Source organism: Oryx dammah, unplaced genomic scaffold (assembly GCF_014754425.2).
Source record: "Oryx dammah isolate SB20612 unplaced genomic scaffold, SCBI_Odam_1.1 HiC_scaffold_10, whole genome shotgun sequence".
Taxonomy (NCBI): Eukaryota; Metazoa; Chordata; class Mammalia; order Artiodactyla; family Bovidae; genus Oryx; species Oryx dammah.
This window is the reverse complement of record NW_024070194.1, coordinates 67,524,172-67,538,290: the sequence shown is the minus strand read 5'-3', so window position 1 is coordinate 67,538,290 and position 14,119 is coordinate 67,524,172. Positions and strand designations below refer to the sequence as shown.

The 14,119-nt window shown below is 43.6% G+C and overlaps 1 protein-coding gene across 11 annotated transcripts in view; it reads left to right on the top strand.

Annotated features, from left to right (window-relative positions):
* The window catches only part of CELF2 (CUGBP Elav-like family member 2), a 553,836-nt gene that overhangs the window by 230,448 nt on the left and 309,269 nt on the right, over positions 1-14,119 (top strand). For 3 of the 11 annotated variants that reach the window (XM_040248491.1, XM_040248490.1, XM_040248492.1), the window contains exon 1: positions 1,476-4,059. The exons of 3 other annotated variants lie outside the window; for them this stretch is intronic. In XM_040248491.1, coding sequence (XP_040104425.1) covers positions 3,908-4,059 — 152 coding nt within the window. In that variant the 5' untranslated portion in view covers positions 1,476-3,907. Of the gene's footprint in view, positions 1-1,475; positions 4,060-8,489; positions 8,598-14,119 lie in introns of those variants that run through there. 5 more of the 11 variants (XM_040248502.1, XM_040248501.1, XM_040248500.1 and 2 more) reach the window with 2 other exon arrangements.

The window sequence follows — 14,119 nt, the reverse complement described above, 5'->3', positions numbered from 1 at the left end:
GTGTGTGTGTGTGTGTGTGTGTGTGTGTGTGTGCGCGCGCGCGTGTGCGTGTGCGTGTGTGCGTGTGTATTTGTGTGTCTGATCCTCCACTCCACTCAGAAATGTGCTGGTTAACCCTGATTTCAGATGAAGGACCCTTTGTCCCCAGAGGCAGCCTTCTGCTTCATGCAGTGTCATCGGGGGTTGTTCTGTGCAGGTATGTTTATCTGATCAGAGCTTTCCTCTGACTGTGACTTATCCCAGCACATTTTCTGGTATGTCAAGACCGTCATAGCTAATGGGGAACGGCATCTGTGGGGGAGGGTGGCAGCAGCCCAGAGTGGCATGTGTTACCAGGACAGCTCGGCTGCTCCCTCACCCCCTTCCATGGTGACCCGCCCATGATTGGCTGCCTAGGGTCGTGATGAATCACTGCCGTTTAGGAAGCAGGATATGCCAGTGTGCCCTCGGAGAAAAACAAAAACCAGAATTTTCCTCCATAATCATTCACTTCAGCAAACTTTGTTGTCATGAATACGAAGAGCATGAGGTTTGAAGTTATCGATAGCTGTGGCTTTTCAAATCCCTGGCTGAGAAGGCTTGCAGCTGCAATCGGTAAAAACTGTGCTGAAACTTATGGATGGCATTGCTGGCTCCCAGCTGGTGTGTGAACTGACGCGAAGGGGCACCATGGTACCTGCTGCAGGAACGAATCAGACGCTTGTCATCCCTCCTGCAAAACTGCCCATCTCAGTGGTACAGGCGCTTGCAGGTGTCGTCATTGTCACACCTTGCTTTTTTGAATATCTTGGTCTGGGACCTCAGCTCTTTCAGGTTCTGTGACATGGCTTCCCCATTCATTCAGAGATGACTTAGGAAGCATCTCTGTGAGTGGAAATGCACTGAGCTGGTGATGGACGGTGAGAATTCCTGGTGGTGGCAATTAGGGTTCATTTTGACTTTCTCTTTGGAAACTGACTTGATCAAAAGGGATGGAGCTCTTGTCACCAGCTGCCGGATGCTCAATGCCCATCCTGTATAAACTGTACCCTTCTTCCCACCCTGGGTTAGGGCTGCTGGCCTTAGAAGTATCAGTGAAAACTTTAATGCTACAAAGACAAAAGGATTAGGACTGCTGTTCTCTTTGCTTACCCATCTGCCAGTTCCAGGTTTAAATAAAGATTGAGAGGTAGGAGTATTATAATTGGAATTAAGAATAAATCCCAACCTTATTGACTCTGTACCTGACGCTACACTAGGGGACCTCTTTTATTTTATATAATTTCATCTTCCCAGATATCTAAGAGATAATGGTAGTTATGTTATTTCCATTTCAAAGACGAAAAAAACTGAGACCAAGAGAGAGACCCATATTCGATCCTGGAGTTGGGAAGATCCCCTGGAGAAGGGAATGGCTACCCACTCCAGTATTCTTGCCTGGAGAATTCCATGGACAGAGGAGCCTGGCAGGCTGCAGTCCATGAGGTCTCGAAGAGTCAGACACGACTGAGTGACTAACACTTTTCACACTAAGAGGGGGAAAGTAATGCCCCTAGACATATAACCCATGGTGGAAGGGATTCTAAGTGAGGACTCAGGCAAACTCCTCCATGGCCAACTTGAAAGTACAACTGTTGGATATTTGACCCTTGAAAGTCATATTTTCCTCTGATGCCACATTTTCACAATGCACTTCAATTTGTCCATACTTAGTATCATACCAGGGAAGCTGTACAGTAAGAAAGGGAAAACCATAGCCATTTTTGCGTCTGAGTTCTTACAACTCCCTTGAGGTCTTTGAATTAAAGCACCTATGCCTCACTTTTCTCATCCTTTAATCTGTGTAATGGGAACACATGTTGGAGGGAATAATAGGGCAATCTGAAGCATGATGAAATTAAAATGTGTCTTTAAACCTACATCAGGGACCAAAATCTGTCATACTGTAATCAGAACCAACCAAGCAACAGATACACTATGTGACATAATCTCAGCAGTTAGGAAGTTCACAACAGTCTTGAAACAGAGCGGGAACAATGGGCATGAAGGTATCAAGCAGTGTGTATTGCAGGGGAGGGGGTCTTGAAGGACAGAGGAGGGAGCAGGAGGAAGAAGTTGTCCTTGGAACACCTTGGATTCATCTTTGTTATTAAAACAAAGCCAAACAAAACTCCTTCACTTCATCCCCTTTCTTCCTCAGACCAGAGGGTCATTCACATTGCTCCTCTGCTCTTACTTCACCATATTCCTATGATATGGTGCAAATGCAGTTGTTAGCCTCCACCAGGGAGTGTTGAGAGACTAACTGACTAGGTCACATAAAGGTTTACACTCATCCATAGAGATAAGACAAGATAACACATTTCCACTCAGCTTGGGTAGATCACTACACCGCTTTTTCATGACGGTTTTGGTTAGTTCTTTTAAGAGGAAGAAAAAGAGAATTATTTTCCCCTAATGGACTTCATAGGAATTAGCATCACAAGCAAATTTAAAGAAAAAGTCATTTGGGATTTTCAAAAACCTCTATCATAAAGCTAAAAATAGTTAGAGATTTGAACTATATTATAGAGAAAAAATAAATTTCCTGTGCTCAAAACCTTAATGTATTTTCAACCTACATGTCACTTTAATAGATTGGTTATATAATTGCTGTTGTAATAATTAGGTTAACACATTGTACCTCTCATCTGAGGATCATGGTAGATTTTGATTTTTTCAGCCATCCATCCCTAGGAGGAAATGATGGCCAAGCACATGCAAAGATCTAGATGATCAATCAGAAAATTCAGTGACGTGTTCCCAGTGTCAGTCTGCACTGACAGAATCAGATGCAGAATCCAACAGGTTTGGTTCTTAAGTCTTATCATCTATTTCACCCCACTTGCAAGTAGCATTTGTCTTAGAGAGTGGGATCTGCATGCACCGTATCAGATGACTTCTGATCCTTGGAAGGAAAAGCTCTTTGATGGGGAATCCATCATCATGTGGGTAAGTGTGTTTTGTTTTACACGCAGTCCAAGCATTTGGTCTCTTTAATCCTTCCTCTTCTTCAAGATGTATTTGTTCAGAAAAAGGAGAGACACTGAGGCCAGTGGGGCTCTCAGACCTCTGGAGAGTCCCTCTCAGTTCCAGATTTTGATTCTTGCCAAGATCAGCTTCAGACTACTCCCCCAATCCCTCCAGGAAAGCTTAAAACTTCCTTTCTCTATTTATCCACCCCCACCTGTTGGAGCTTTCTCTCTGGACCTAATGTTATGCCTACTGCCATATCCACCCAGCTGTCGCCACTCAGCTGTTGTGTTTTGTCAAACAGTAGTTTCTCTTTTTGAAATTTATAGCACGTGACAGTAAAATGAGAACTTCTGGCCGATTGGGGAAAACATTTGGGGGAGGGGGTGGTTCAAGGGCCGATTGCCAGGGAACTGAAAACCCCATCCTGATAGCTATAAATTTTGTTCCTGCCGCCAGGCTGGCACCAGATAAAGGTACCCGATACAGTCTTGACAAATCTCAGCATCTTTGAGAGGCCCCTGGGACATTCCTTTGGAGGCTGTGTTTTCTGAGTGCCTCCGTGTACACATCACCAGGCCAGCCTTCTTCTCCTCCCCAGTTTTCAAATCCTGTTTATTTACTCTGCGGGACACGGTCTTACATCCTCCCCGCTCCACCCCATGATGATGTGTGGAGAGGGGGCACCCCAGAGACAGCTGTTCCTAGCTGAGAACGCAGCCTTGGACCAGGCAAACGACTTCCCCGACAGATGAGCCCCCAAGACTTGCCACTTTGGTGGTCACCTGCCTCCTCCGCGCCGCAGCTGTGGAGGAAGGCTGTCTGGCATTGTCTGGCTTCCGTTGGAGAGAGAAAGCAGGAGAGAGAAAGAGAAAGCTGAGGGGGGAGGGAGAGAAAGAAGGCCACAGCAAGGAGAATGAAGAAAGGAAAAGGGAAATGTAAGACCCAGAGGGAAGTGATGAGCTGGCTCGGCGCGAGGCCTGCCAGGTCCACAGTATTAGCATTTCATCCCCTTGGAGTGGAAGCTTCTGGAAACCCTAGAGGGGCACCTCATTTCCAAGTGCGAAGGTATGTACACAAACAACCCATCGTCCGTTGGAGGGTCTCTTCAGATGGGAGGGAAGTTCACCATTATGTCTTCGGCTCTGTCGAAAACAGATTCAGAAAAACACAAGATTGCAAAAAGCCAGTAGCAGCTGCTCTCGAGGTAGAGCAACGGCTGAAAATTCCCGTAAAAAAAAAAAAAAGTAAAATAAGAGTTTGATCACAATGTCATCTTTACTGTAGTGTGACTTTACTGAAGTCCATTTAGGAATGTGATAAAGTCACTATTCCAGAACCTTTCAAAATGGGGGCAGGGGGCAGCGGATAATAAGATCACTTAAACTTGTGACTGGTGATGGAAGTATTTAAGGGATACCTTTATTATGGAGCTAAGAAAATATACCTTTATAATGCATCACTTAAGGATCTATCTGGGGGTTTTTAAGCACATGGAAAAAGACACCGTTGTTTATTTTTGCAAGTTGCTGATGAAACTGGGGTAAGCCAAGAACAAACACATGGCCATGGAGAAACTTTCCCAGGTACTTAAAATTCATGTGGATTTCACATTTGTTGGCTGGAAAACCCCCAGTGATGGGAATCCCATTCCCCGCGTCCCTCCTAGGGCCTTTCCTGCTCCAAACGAATCTCAGCACACTGGGCTTTTTTAAAACTAGAACAGCTATGTTAATAAAATTTGGCTTTGAAAAGGTGATGGGAAAAGGTGTTTTGGATTCTAGTTTGTAATAAAGAGCCAGAAGTGAGGGGAGAAAAGCCCTTCAGTGAAGGTGCCTGTTTGAGAAGATGGGACAGGATGTGTACGTCTATAGTTGCGTGGCCGACTGTCTGCTGCTTTAAAGGGGCTGTGACCCATGATGTTATATGTGGGAATAATTTAAACATGGAAATTCGTCATAAAATATACAGGGATGTCTGCAGGAGAAGAAGATTAGCTGTTGGGTTATAAGCATCTATCACTATCGGGCCCCGGTCTCTTAAGTTACGGTATAAACTTTGTGCAAAAATGTTGGAATGTTTATAGTCAGGGACTCTATCCTGGTGCATTGATGAAGGCAGGTGACGGAAATCGAATACTTTGCACTGGAGCAGTGTGTACTCCACGTAAAGATGCATTCATTAGCACTCTGTTTCTTTTGAGAGGTTGTGTGTGTGTGTGTGTTTTACTGCCAGTGATAATTCAGCGCTCAAACAATGACCATGGGAGAAAACTCAGTCTGAGATGAGGCTGGGGGCGGGAGGGGGGGGCAGCAAAGCGGGGCAGTGCTGAAACAGCGCCGTGCACCCGATTGCCTTGGGAGGCCTCGTATAAAATGAGGTCATTCAGAAACTTTCCCTTGAAGTGCTTCCAATTCTTGAATTGCCTTTTGTTTGGGAAATGAATAGCAAGTTGATTAAAAAAAACAGACAATTAGGGAAGGTAGGGGGATGGGCTTAGGGACCAGCTTAAGGTTTTTCTACAGTGAGGCAAAAACGGTGAGGAAATTGCGTGGTTCCCCACTGCCTGGTCCCCAGGGTGATCAGCACACAGAGGGGTCACCCACCAGGTTGGGCCCAGGAGGGGGTGCTCACCATGGCCTCACCCCCTTTCACTGCCGTTGGTAAGAACCTTGGCAATAAAATAGCGTCTCTGAACCCCGTGTGTTTAGCAGGGCTCAGTCAAGCTTTCTGCAAAATAATTCCAACTACCAAATCATAATACCTGACGGCTCGTCACAGAGTGAAAATTAAAAAGGCGGGGGGTGGGGTGGTGCGTCGAGTTGTTTTAGGTGTTTTTTTTTTTTTCTTCTGCCAAAGCAGAGAAATGATAGATTGAAGCTTTTCATCAAGTGGTATTTGTTTGGATGTTTTGTTTTGTTTTTGTTTTTAAGCTCAAGAGCTTTTGAATTTTTGTATTTTTTTTTAAAACGGCTATTGTGGAGGTGCTGTGATCATAGAAACACACCCCTATGGGGTGGATGTATGTGTGTGTGGACTTTGCTTCTCTCCGGCACCTACATTAAGAGCCTGTGCAGTCACTCTATTATTTATGTATTTGGCAACCAAACTATTTCAGCTCAGCTACATCCGAAGCTTTCCTTCGTTCCCGTTGTCACTGTATTTCATGTACGAGCCAGTCTTCTTTTATATCTGACCTCAGGTTTGCTTCTGACTTTACATGGCCAAAGCAAATGTGCTTTGAAAACTCTGGGACACACTGTAGTTGTTAAATAAGGCAGTAACCTATGCACTCGTGGTTCTTTCTCTATGACCTACTTACATACTTCCTCACCCTCCTTATAGTATGATTAAAAGCTGCTTTGAATCCACTATTGCCTCAAGGGATTGGAGCCTAGAATTTAACAAACTGCTGAGAAGGCTTAAGTCAGTAAGAGGCCTTCCCCTACAGCATCTCCCAACTAATTCACATGCAATTAAAGAGAAAATAAATATTTCAGAAATGCACATGTTAATGAAGCTTTTTCTACCTTCTAGGATGTAGATGTGCATGGAGCTTCATTCCATAGCAGCCTGGAAAACATTTTCCTTTTTGATGAATGCAGTTGTGTTCTGGAGGCCGGTTCTGTTCGTTCGTTCTTCAGATAATTTTATTATAGAGTCAGCTGCTTATCTACATTTGGGAGTTATATAAATCATATCTTCAAAATCAGGAACTGTCGAGGTTTGTCTCATTTATCTGGCTAATTTTATCAAGGTTATTGAAAGACCAACAAAATTCTTTCAAAGAGTCTGCAGTAACGAGGGTAGGGAGAAAATGTAACTTATTAGGAAAAGTTGGGGCATTTGGGTATAAGAATTCATTTACTGTATCTGTTTTTCAGTTCTTGATGAATCTAGAGCTGGTTCCACAGAAAGGCAGTATTTAAGAGGAAGGTTGGTCCTAGCCCTTCACCTATCTTAGAACCATCTCGGTCAAAAGCCAAATACATTGCTCAGCTGAAGAAGAAAATCAAGTCAATTAAGTATGTATGGACCTAAATAAGTACACCAGGCCTGTTATTCCAAATTGCTCAAGGCAGGATTTACAATTGATGTGTGGATTTCATATTGGTATATAAATATCCATATTCCTTCATAACCTCTAAAGATGATCCTATCTCATTATAATACAAGAAATTGGTGAGAAAAACAATTTTTTTCTCCTATAATGGTGTCAGATACATTTAAAGCCACGTGATACAATGCCACGTGATACAATGCCACGTGACCTATTTAACCCGCTGCTGGCTGACTACACCCCTAGGTGTGAAACATCATTTCAAAATAAAATTCAAAGTGATTACCAAAAGAGGCAAGCTATGAAACTTCTAGTATGCAATTTATGAGGTTTCTTTAGAATGTGAAATAGGCTACACACAAGTTTTACAGGCTTCTGACCTTGTGAAAATTTCAGTTTCATCTAAAAAACGCAGCAACAAAAGTCACGAGGCCGCCAAATTAGAACATCACCTTATACTTATCTTTTAAAATTTTTCACAAATCACTTGGGAAAATCGATCTCCCTTCTTGTCTTCGTGAGAGTTCTGTCCTGTTTCCCAATTCCTATTAGTAAATTGGTCACAGATCTTAAATGAGTATTTACGCTTCACGGCCATTACAGACCCAGCACTCTTTCCTGAAGCCACCCTTGGTTTTTAATCATTGTGTTAAATACTTGGAAATGACCAATTCGTGATGTACCGTTTTAAAAGAAAAGGTGATTTATCACTCTTAGTTTCAGTCCCGTATACGTCTCAATGTTTTCAAGATGATACAAAAGGAAATAAAATCGTGCAGGGATTCGTGCATCTTTCTCCTTGAAGCACTGAAAAGTCCCCAAATGTCAACTTGGGCCGTTTCTCTGATATTTACTTTGGCTCAACCACGAATGCTATTTCAGTTATTGTGGTGAGTTCATACACGGGCGAGCACAGCCCACCGACGAGCATTTAAACTAAGCCCGGTGATGATCCGTCTCTCGTGGCTTCCGTTGGGGAGTTCGGGTGCGCTCGTGGCGTGCACGGGGCTTGGGCAATACGGTGGCATTCAACCCACGACAAGCGGTCATTCGGGCCTCGTGCCAGGCGCCTGGAAACGGGACCGGACCCAGCCGGCGCGGGGGACGGGTGTGCAAGTCTGGACGCCAAGGACCGCAGGCCGGGCGGCGATCTGTCCAGGGGGCGGTCCCGCCGCGCCCTCCTCCCCCCGGGGGCCGGGCGCGCGGGCCCGCAGGGGTTAAGCGGCTGCGCGGCGGGCGCGGCGCTCCGCCCCCGCTCGCCGCACCTGGCGCTGGGCGGCCCGCGGCCCGGGCGCTGGGTGTCGGCAGGGATTGGCGGAGAGCGGCGTGGAGAGAATGTGACAAGTGCCGGCTCGGGCGGCCGCCGCGGGGAGGCCGCGCGCACCTGTCCCTGCCCGTCTGCGCCGCCCGCCGCCGCTCGGCCGCGCGCACCGCCGCCCCCGGCTCCCGAGCGCAGAGCGCGCGCCGCGAACATGACTTCTGCCTTCAAGCTGGATTTCCTCCCGGACATGATGGTCGAGGGCCGCCTGCTAGTTCCAGACAGAATGTGAGTGTGGCCGCCCGGCCGCCTCCGGGACGCTGGTCCGGAGCTCCGCGGAGGGAGAGGGCGGGCGGCGGCGCTCCTGCGCCCTGGGGACGAGGGGCGGCTCCGGTTCGGCCGCGCCCTTGGGTTCGGAGCCGGCGCTGGATGCGGGGAGAGGTGGGAGCGCGTCCGGAGGAGCGGCGGAGCCCGGGGTGGGGCGGAGAGCGGGGACCAGAGAGCCGGACGCGGGGTCCCGGGGTCTGGGCGTGGGGATCGGCGAGCGGGGCGCGGCGTCCCAGGGTGGGGTGAGCGCGTGCACGCTCGTGTCATTTGAAATTCGGGGCTGCTGGAGCTCTCGTGGCCCGTTTACAGATCTCTTCTTGCCAAATTGTCCGCTCCTCTTGTCTTACCCTTTGCAAAAATCCTTTTCCTGGGGTGAGGGGCGGGGGGAGGAAAAAAAGGGGAGGAGGAGATAATTACAAAACATTAAAATAGCCAGGTGTACTCTGCAGAAATTAGAGGTAATTTTTACGTAATCACGGTGGTTTGTCTGATATGCAGCCTATAATTTAATAATTAATGTGATTGTGGTTGTTTTACACGTCGTCAAACTAGAGAGTTTATTGGGAGAAGTCGAGAGCTCGGATTCCTTAGCAAAGGAAAGTATGCCTCATTTTTCTCCGGTCTCGTTAGTCTTGATAGGAAAGTTACTCTTATCAGCTGAGGCACTCTGGAGGCAATAGGATCTGCTTGTATTTCAGGCATGTTTGAAAAGACAGCCTCGAAGGTTGCCAGGAGTGGGGATGAAAGGTCTGTGTCCATTTCAGGCTTGGAATATACACAGTTGTCTCTTATCAGTCAAGAAATGTGATAGTGAATCTAAGCTGCAATTAATCGAGCGAAAAAGGGACTGCTCTCCTTGGTAAGAGTACATATAAAATGTTTCCTATTGTACGCACCCCTAGATAACATTCATATTCTTTCTGGCACTTTGCTGTATCCGTTGCAATTTTCAGGCCATTCCGAGCTTTATGATCCATTTCCCTGGCAACTAACTTTCCCCTACGGTGCTAGATTCTTTTTCTAGGATGTTAAATGTTATGAGCTGAGAGATTCTTGAGAAGCTCCGCAGTGGCCAATTATTTGAGCCCCTAGGATTTAGGAGGGGAAAAAGAAAAGGTGAGGAGAGGGATGAAAATCTGTTAAATGTGAATTGTCCTTCTTGTCGATATTAAGAATGTTAACTTGCTTTTACACGTGGTCAGGTTCATTGTCCAACTAAGATAATCAGATAATGTAAATTAAAATATTGAATTTCCCTTTGGCAGTTTTCTCTGTGAAGTTAATCTTGATTAGTACCGTTCCCATGATATTTGTTTCGAGAGATCGCTGGCTTCTCACCCCACCGCCCCTAAAATAGCTACCTTCAACACAAGTTTACACAGGTAGCTAATTTGAAAGTTCTGTGTGTTTTCTCCTCTGCTCCTTAGCGTGTCAAGGCCGAACCAAAGATTTTCTTGGTCATAATTGTGCAATTGATGGTCACCTGCTAAGAATATTCTCTGAGTGTAAAGTGTTAATGGCCTTTGAAAGATGCTCTCTCTCTTCAGTTAAATTATTAATTATGAAAATTTAATTTATCGTTTTCATTTAGTGGATGAATGTGACTGGAGCAAACTACTCTGAATAGAGCGTTTTTGTCTTAAGGATGGAGTCAGCTCTGAAGATCCTAATATGACTTCAACCCATTTCTCTCCAAATGTGTTAGTTATTCCATGTGTTAGATTACTGAGTTAAACTCAAGTTGTTTTCAAAGTCTTTTTCAACTCTAGCTTAATTGAAGCTTAAAAAAAAAATAGAGGATTTGTAAATAATATTATTGTTTCCAAAATATCGATTCTATGTCTCCTTAAGCCCTAAGAGTACTGTAGCATGTTTTCCTTAAGAGTTTGTAATTAACTCACATTAGAGTTGGTCTTTGGGGAATAGGGGTGCGTGGGAAGGAATATGACAAGTTGAAAATGCTTGAAATTCACCTCCAAGTGTATCTTATTGCCACATGCAGACAATGGAGAGGGTAGAGGTACGGGTTTATTGTTTTCTGGACCCGTTGTCTTTTATGGTCTGTTGCCATTTGGGCTTGAAGTGCCGTCAGCTAGATATTGGCCTGTTCCTAAAAGGAACTTACGTAAGACACAGAGCTTTTCTGGTGTTGATTTTTCTAAATCTGCGGCACATATTTTCAATGGCGTTTTCCCACAAGAATCTATTAAATAAGTTTGCAAGATGTAATATGTTTGAGTCCTTAAGGCAGATGGACAGATAGCTTGTGAGGTAAATGATTACGCTTGATGGCCCCATGAGCCATCAGGTGTTTAAAAAGCCGAATTGTTTAAGGCTCTGTAGTGAGTATAGAATTGTTGTGACATGGGCTTCAAAGTCCTGGGGTTTTCAATGTTCGACATCAAAACTGTACATGGAAATAGATCTTTAAATGATCTTAACTATCAAACTTTTGTTGTTCTTGTGTTACTATAGAATGTCATTTGCAACAGAGCATAATGAAAACACCACCAGAGCTGACATTTTAAATCCTTTTTTAATCTGGGGCAATTGGTTTTGGATTATAGTTGGAGATGGGGATTTTTTTTCTTTGTTTCACCTTTTGACTGATCATATGTATGCATTAGGTTTTTGGTTTTTTTTTAATGTGTTTGAATTTTTAAACAAATTTTAAACAAAATCTAAGAGATGCTATCTTGGAACTGAGAAATTAGAGGTGGAAAAATCTATGAGTGCACCTTTAAAGTATTAGTTCAGATTTGTGATGTTAAGAGTAAGATGCTGAGGAGAAGCCACCAGTAAATTAAAATGAAATCTGCCTCCCCCCCGCCCTCCAACATTTGGTGAGTAATCTTACTGACAAAGACAAAAAGTTACCCTGAGTCAACTTGGTGCATTAACCTTTTTTTTGTTGAGTGCCCCCAAGTCGGGATAACCTGAAAGATGTCTATACGGGTCTAATTAAACTGGAAGGCAGTTCTAGGGACATCACTGTTAAAGCTGTTAAACCAGACCTCATTGTTTTATAGATAAAGAAACCGTTAGAGGAGCAATGGGACCAGTCCAAGAAGGCAGTGGTATTACTGCTTCCCCCTCCCCACTAAAAGGACAAATACAGGAGTCATTCATTGAATGCCTACTGTGTACCAGGACACTGTACTTATGCTTTCATAGTAGCTATAAGAGTGGTGGGTGTTGCACCCATTTTACAGATGATGTTTGAATAGATTACATTCTTGTGCATGCTATGCAGGCAGTAAATGGTGAAGCTGTGGTTCGCTTGTGTGTGTATATATATGTGTGTGTATGTGTGTATTATATAAACGCGTGTTTATGTGTTGATACAGAGAGAAGAGAGGACAGAATTTTTGTTGGGAATGGTGGAGAATTATAGGAGATACATACCTATCACTTATTTAGGATTGACTGTCTAATTTGATTCAAGTTATTGAATTGATCACTCTTGTTTGATTCAAATTCACAGTTATTCCATGAGCTCATGAACTAAAGAAAATATATTTTAATTTAAAACTTTTCTTTCCGTTTACCAAGTACCATCAAGATGAAAGTCAAAAGCCTTGAGTTCTTTTTTGTTTTTTCAGATGGCATTTAAAGTTTTTTGGAAAATGCCATTACCAATAATAATAAAATACAGTGCTGAGATTTGTCACCCAATTCTTTAATAGACATAAGAAGAAATTAAAACGTGAAGACGCTAAAAGAAGGATGGTGTGTATGGTACTTTAAGGAAATTTTTAAAGAAGTGTTTTCAGGTGGGATTTCTGAGTGCCTATCTCAGTATCAACTGCTTCCTGAAACCAAAAATTCCTCCCATGTTGGCATTTAGAACACTAATGTTATCTTTGATCTGGGTTAGAGGTATTATTTTAACTGAGTGTTGCTGTTTAATTGTAATTTGCTGGATTGAGATTACTCTGGCATCTGTTGATGAGATGTGGTCAGCTGGGAGGAATAAGAACCTTGCAAGATAAGATAAAAAGAAGATAAGATTTCAGATATGAACCCAGTGATTAAGATTTCATAGCCTCATTAAGAATGTTTTCCACCCCAGTGGCCCCTCCCCCCCAACGCTATCATAATAGCATATTTGCCTTCTGATAAAAAACTGCAGTCTCCTTCCCTTTTTTACATAAATCCCCAGATTTTTCATTACTCCTTACTCCTTTCTCGTAGCTTTGTTTCTTACAAGTTCAGCACCCACTCTTTTCTCTTTGAGGCTTTTATATACAGTCATGTATGATGGGGGTCTGATGTCACTGTAGTAAATTGTAGACAGGCCTCACAGTTGTCAATACTATCAGAATCTCTTGCCTGATTTGCATTTCACTGGGAAACCTTGGGATTTTCAGTATGTGGCAAGGAGCCCAGTGAGAAATCAGTCACTGATGTCTTTTTCACTTCCCATGCTGAACCTCCAAACTTAAAAAATCTTTATTTCCCATTTAGAGTATTAATACCGGAATTTTTTTTTTTCTTTTCTTTCAGAGGAGGCTTCGGTTTTTGCTTTGTGTTGGCAGATTAGGCCGTGATGAAGAGTTAGCTATTTCTCAGTGTCATATTTGTTCTACAAAACTGCAGAAGAGAGGCTTTGTGAAGTGCAAGTGATTTCCAGCTCATCAGCCCTCCCTGTTCTCGTGCCCTTCTGTGTGTGTGTCCACTACCCGGGTGGAGCAGGTGATATAAGGAAGCCAGCCTCCGCACTGTGCTACTTGCGTAGCGGTGCAGAAAATGCATTTTTATTTTTCCTCAAGAAAAAGCTCTTGCTGAACTTGAAGGGAAACAGAGCTGCACATTCCTGGAAAAACCTTGGTGGGAAACAAAAACTAATTAGCGCGGTAAATGTGATGCTCGCAGGTAATTGTAAAATAATTATTCCCCTTTAGCATCATCAGTGTTTAATTGTGCCATCCAATATTCTCATGCTCTGAATCTAGATGTGAAGGGATGGAAACCCCCCATCTCCTCCTGGGAATGTCTTTTTCATTTACTGTAAGCTTCAGACTCTTCTGAAAGGACTGTTAAGAAGAATGAGGGGAAACGTACGGGGGACTTTCAGCAGCTTCACTCTTCCCATTTGTTCTAAACCGTGATGGAAAGGGATTACTCCAACTAGTTTTATAGAAGTACAATTCCACTTACGTGGTTGAAATACCTTGTGAACATATTTGAGATGTACATGTTCACATTGTTACCCATGGAGTTTTATGAGCAGTCTGTTTTATGAACTGCAGATTGTATATTATGTTCAGATCCCGAGAGTGATGCTTTAAAATCAGCTGATGATTTAAAATGAAATGCTAATAAATATGTAATCATATGGTTCTCAAAATGACAGATGAGTACAAATTCGGTTTTTGGTTAAATTTTAATTCCTCCATTTGAATGAATGCCTCAGAGCCAACTTGCTGGCAAATTATTAGACCCATATTTTTTAATTTCCCCTCCTAAAGATATATGTAAAT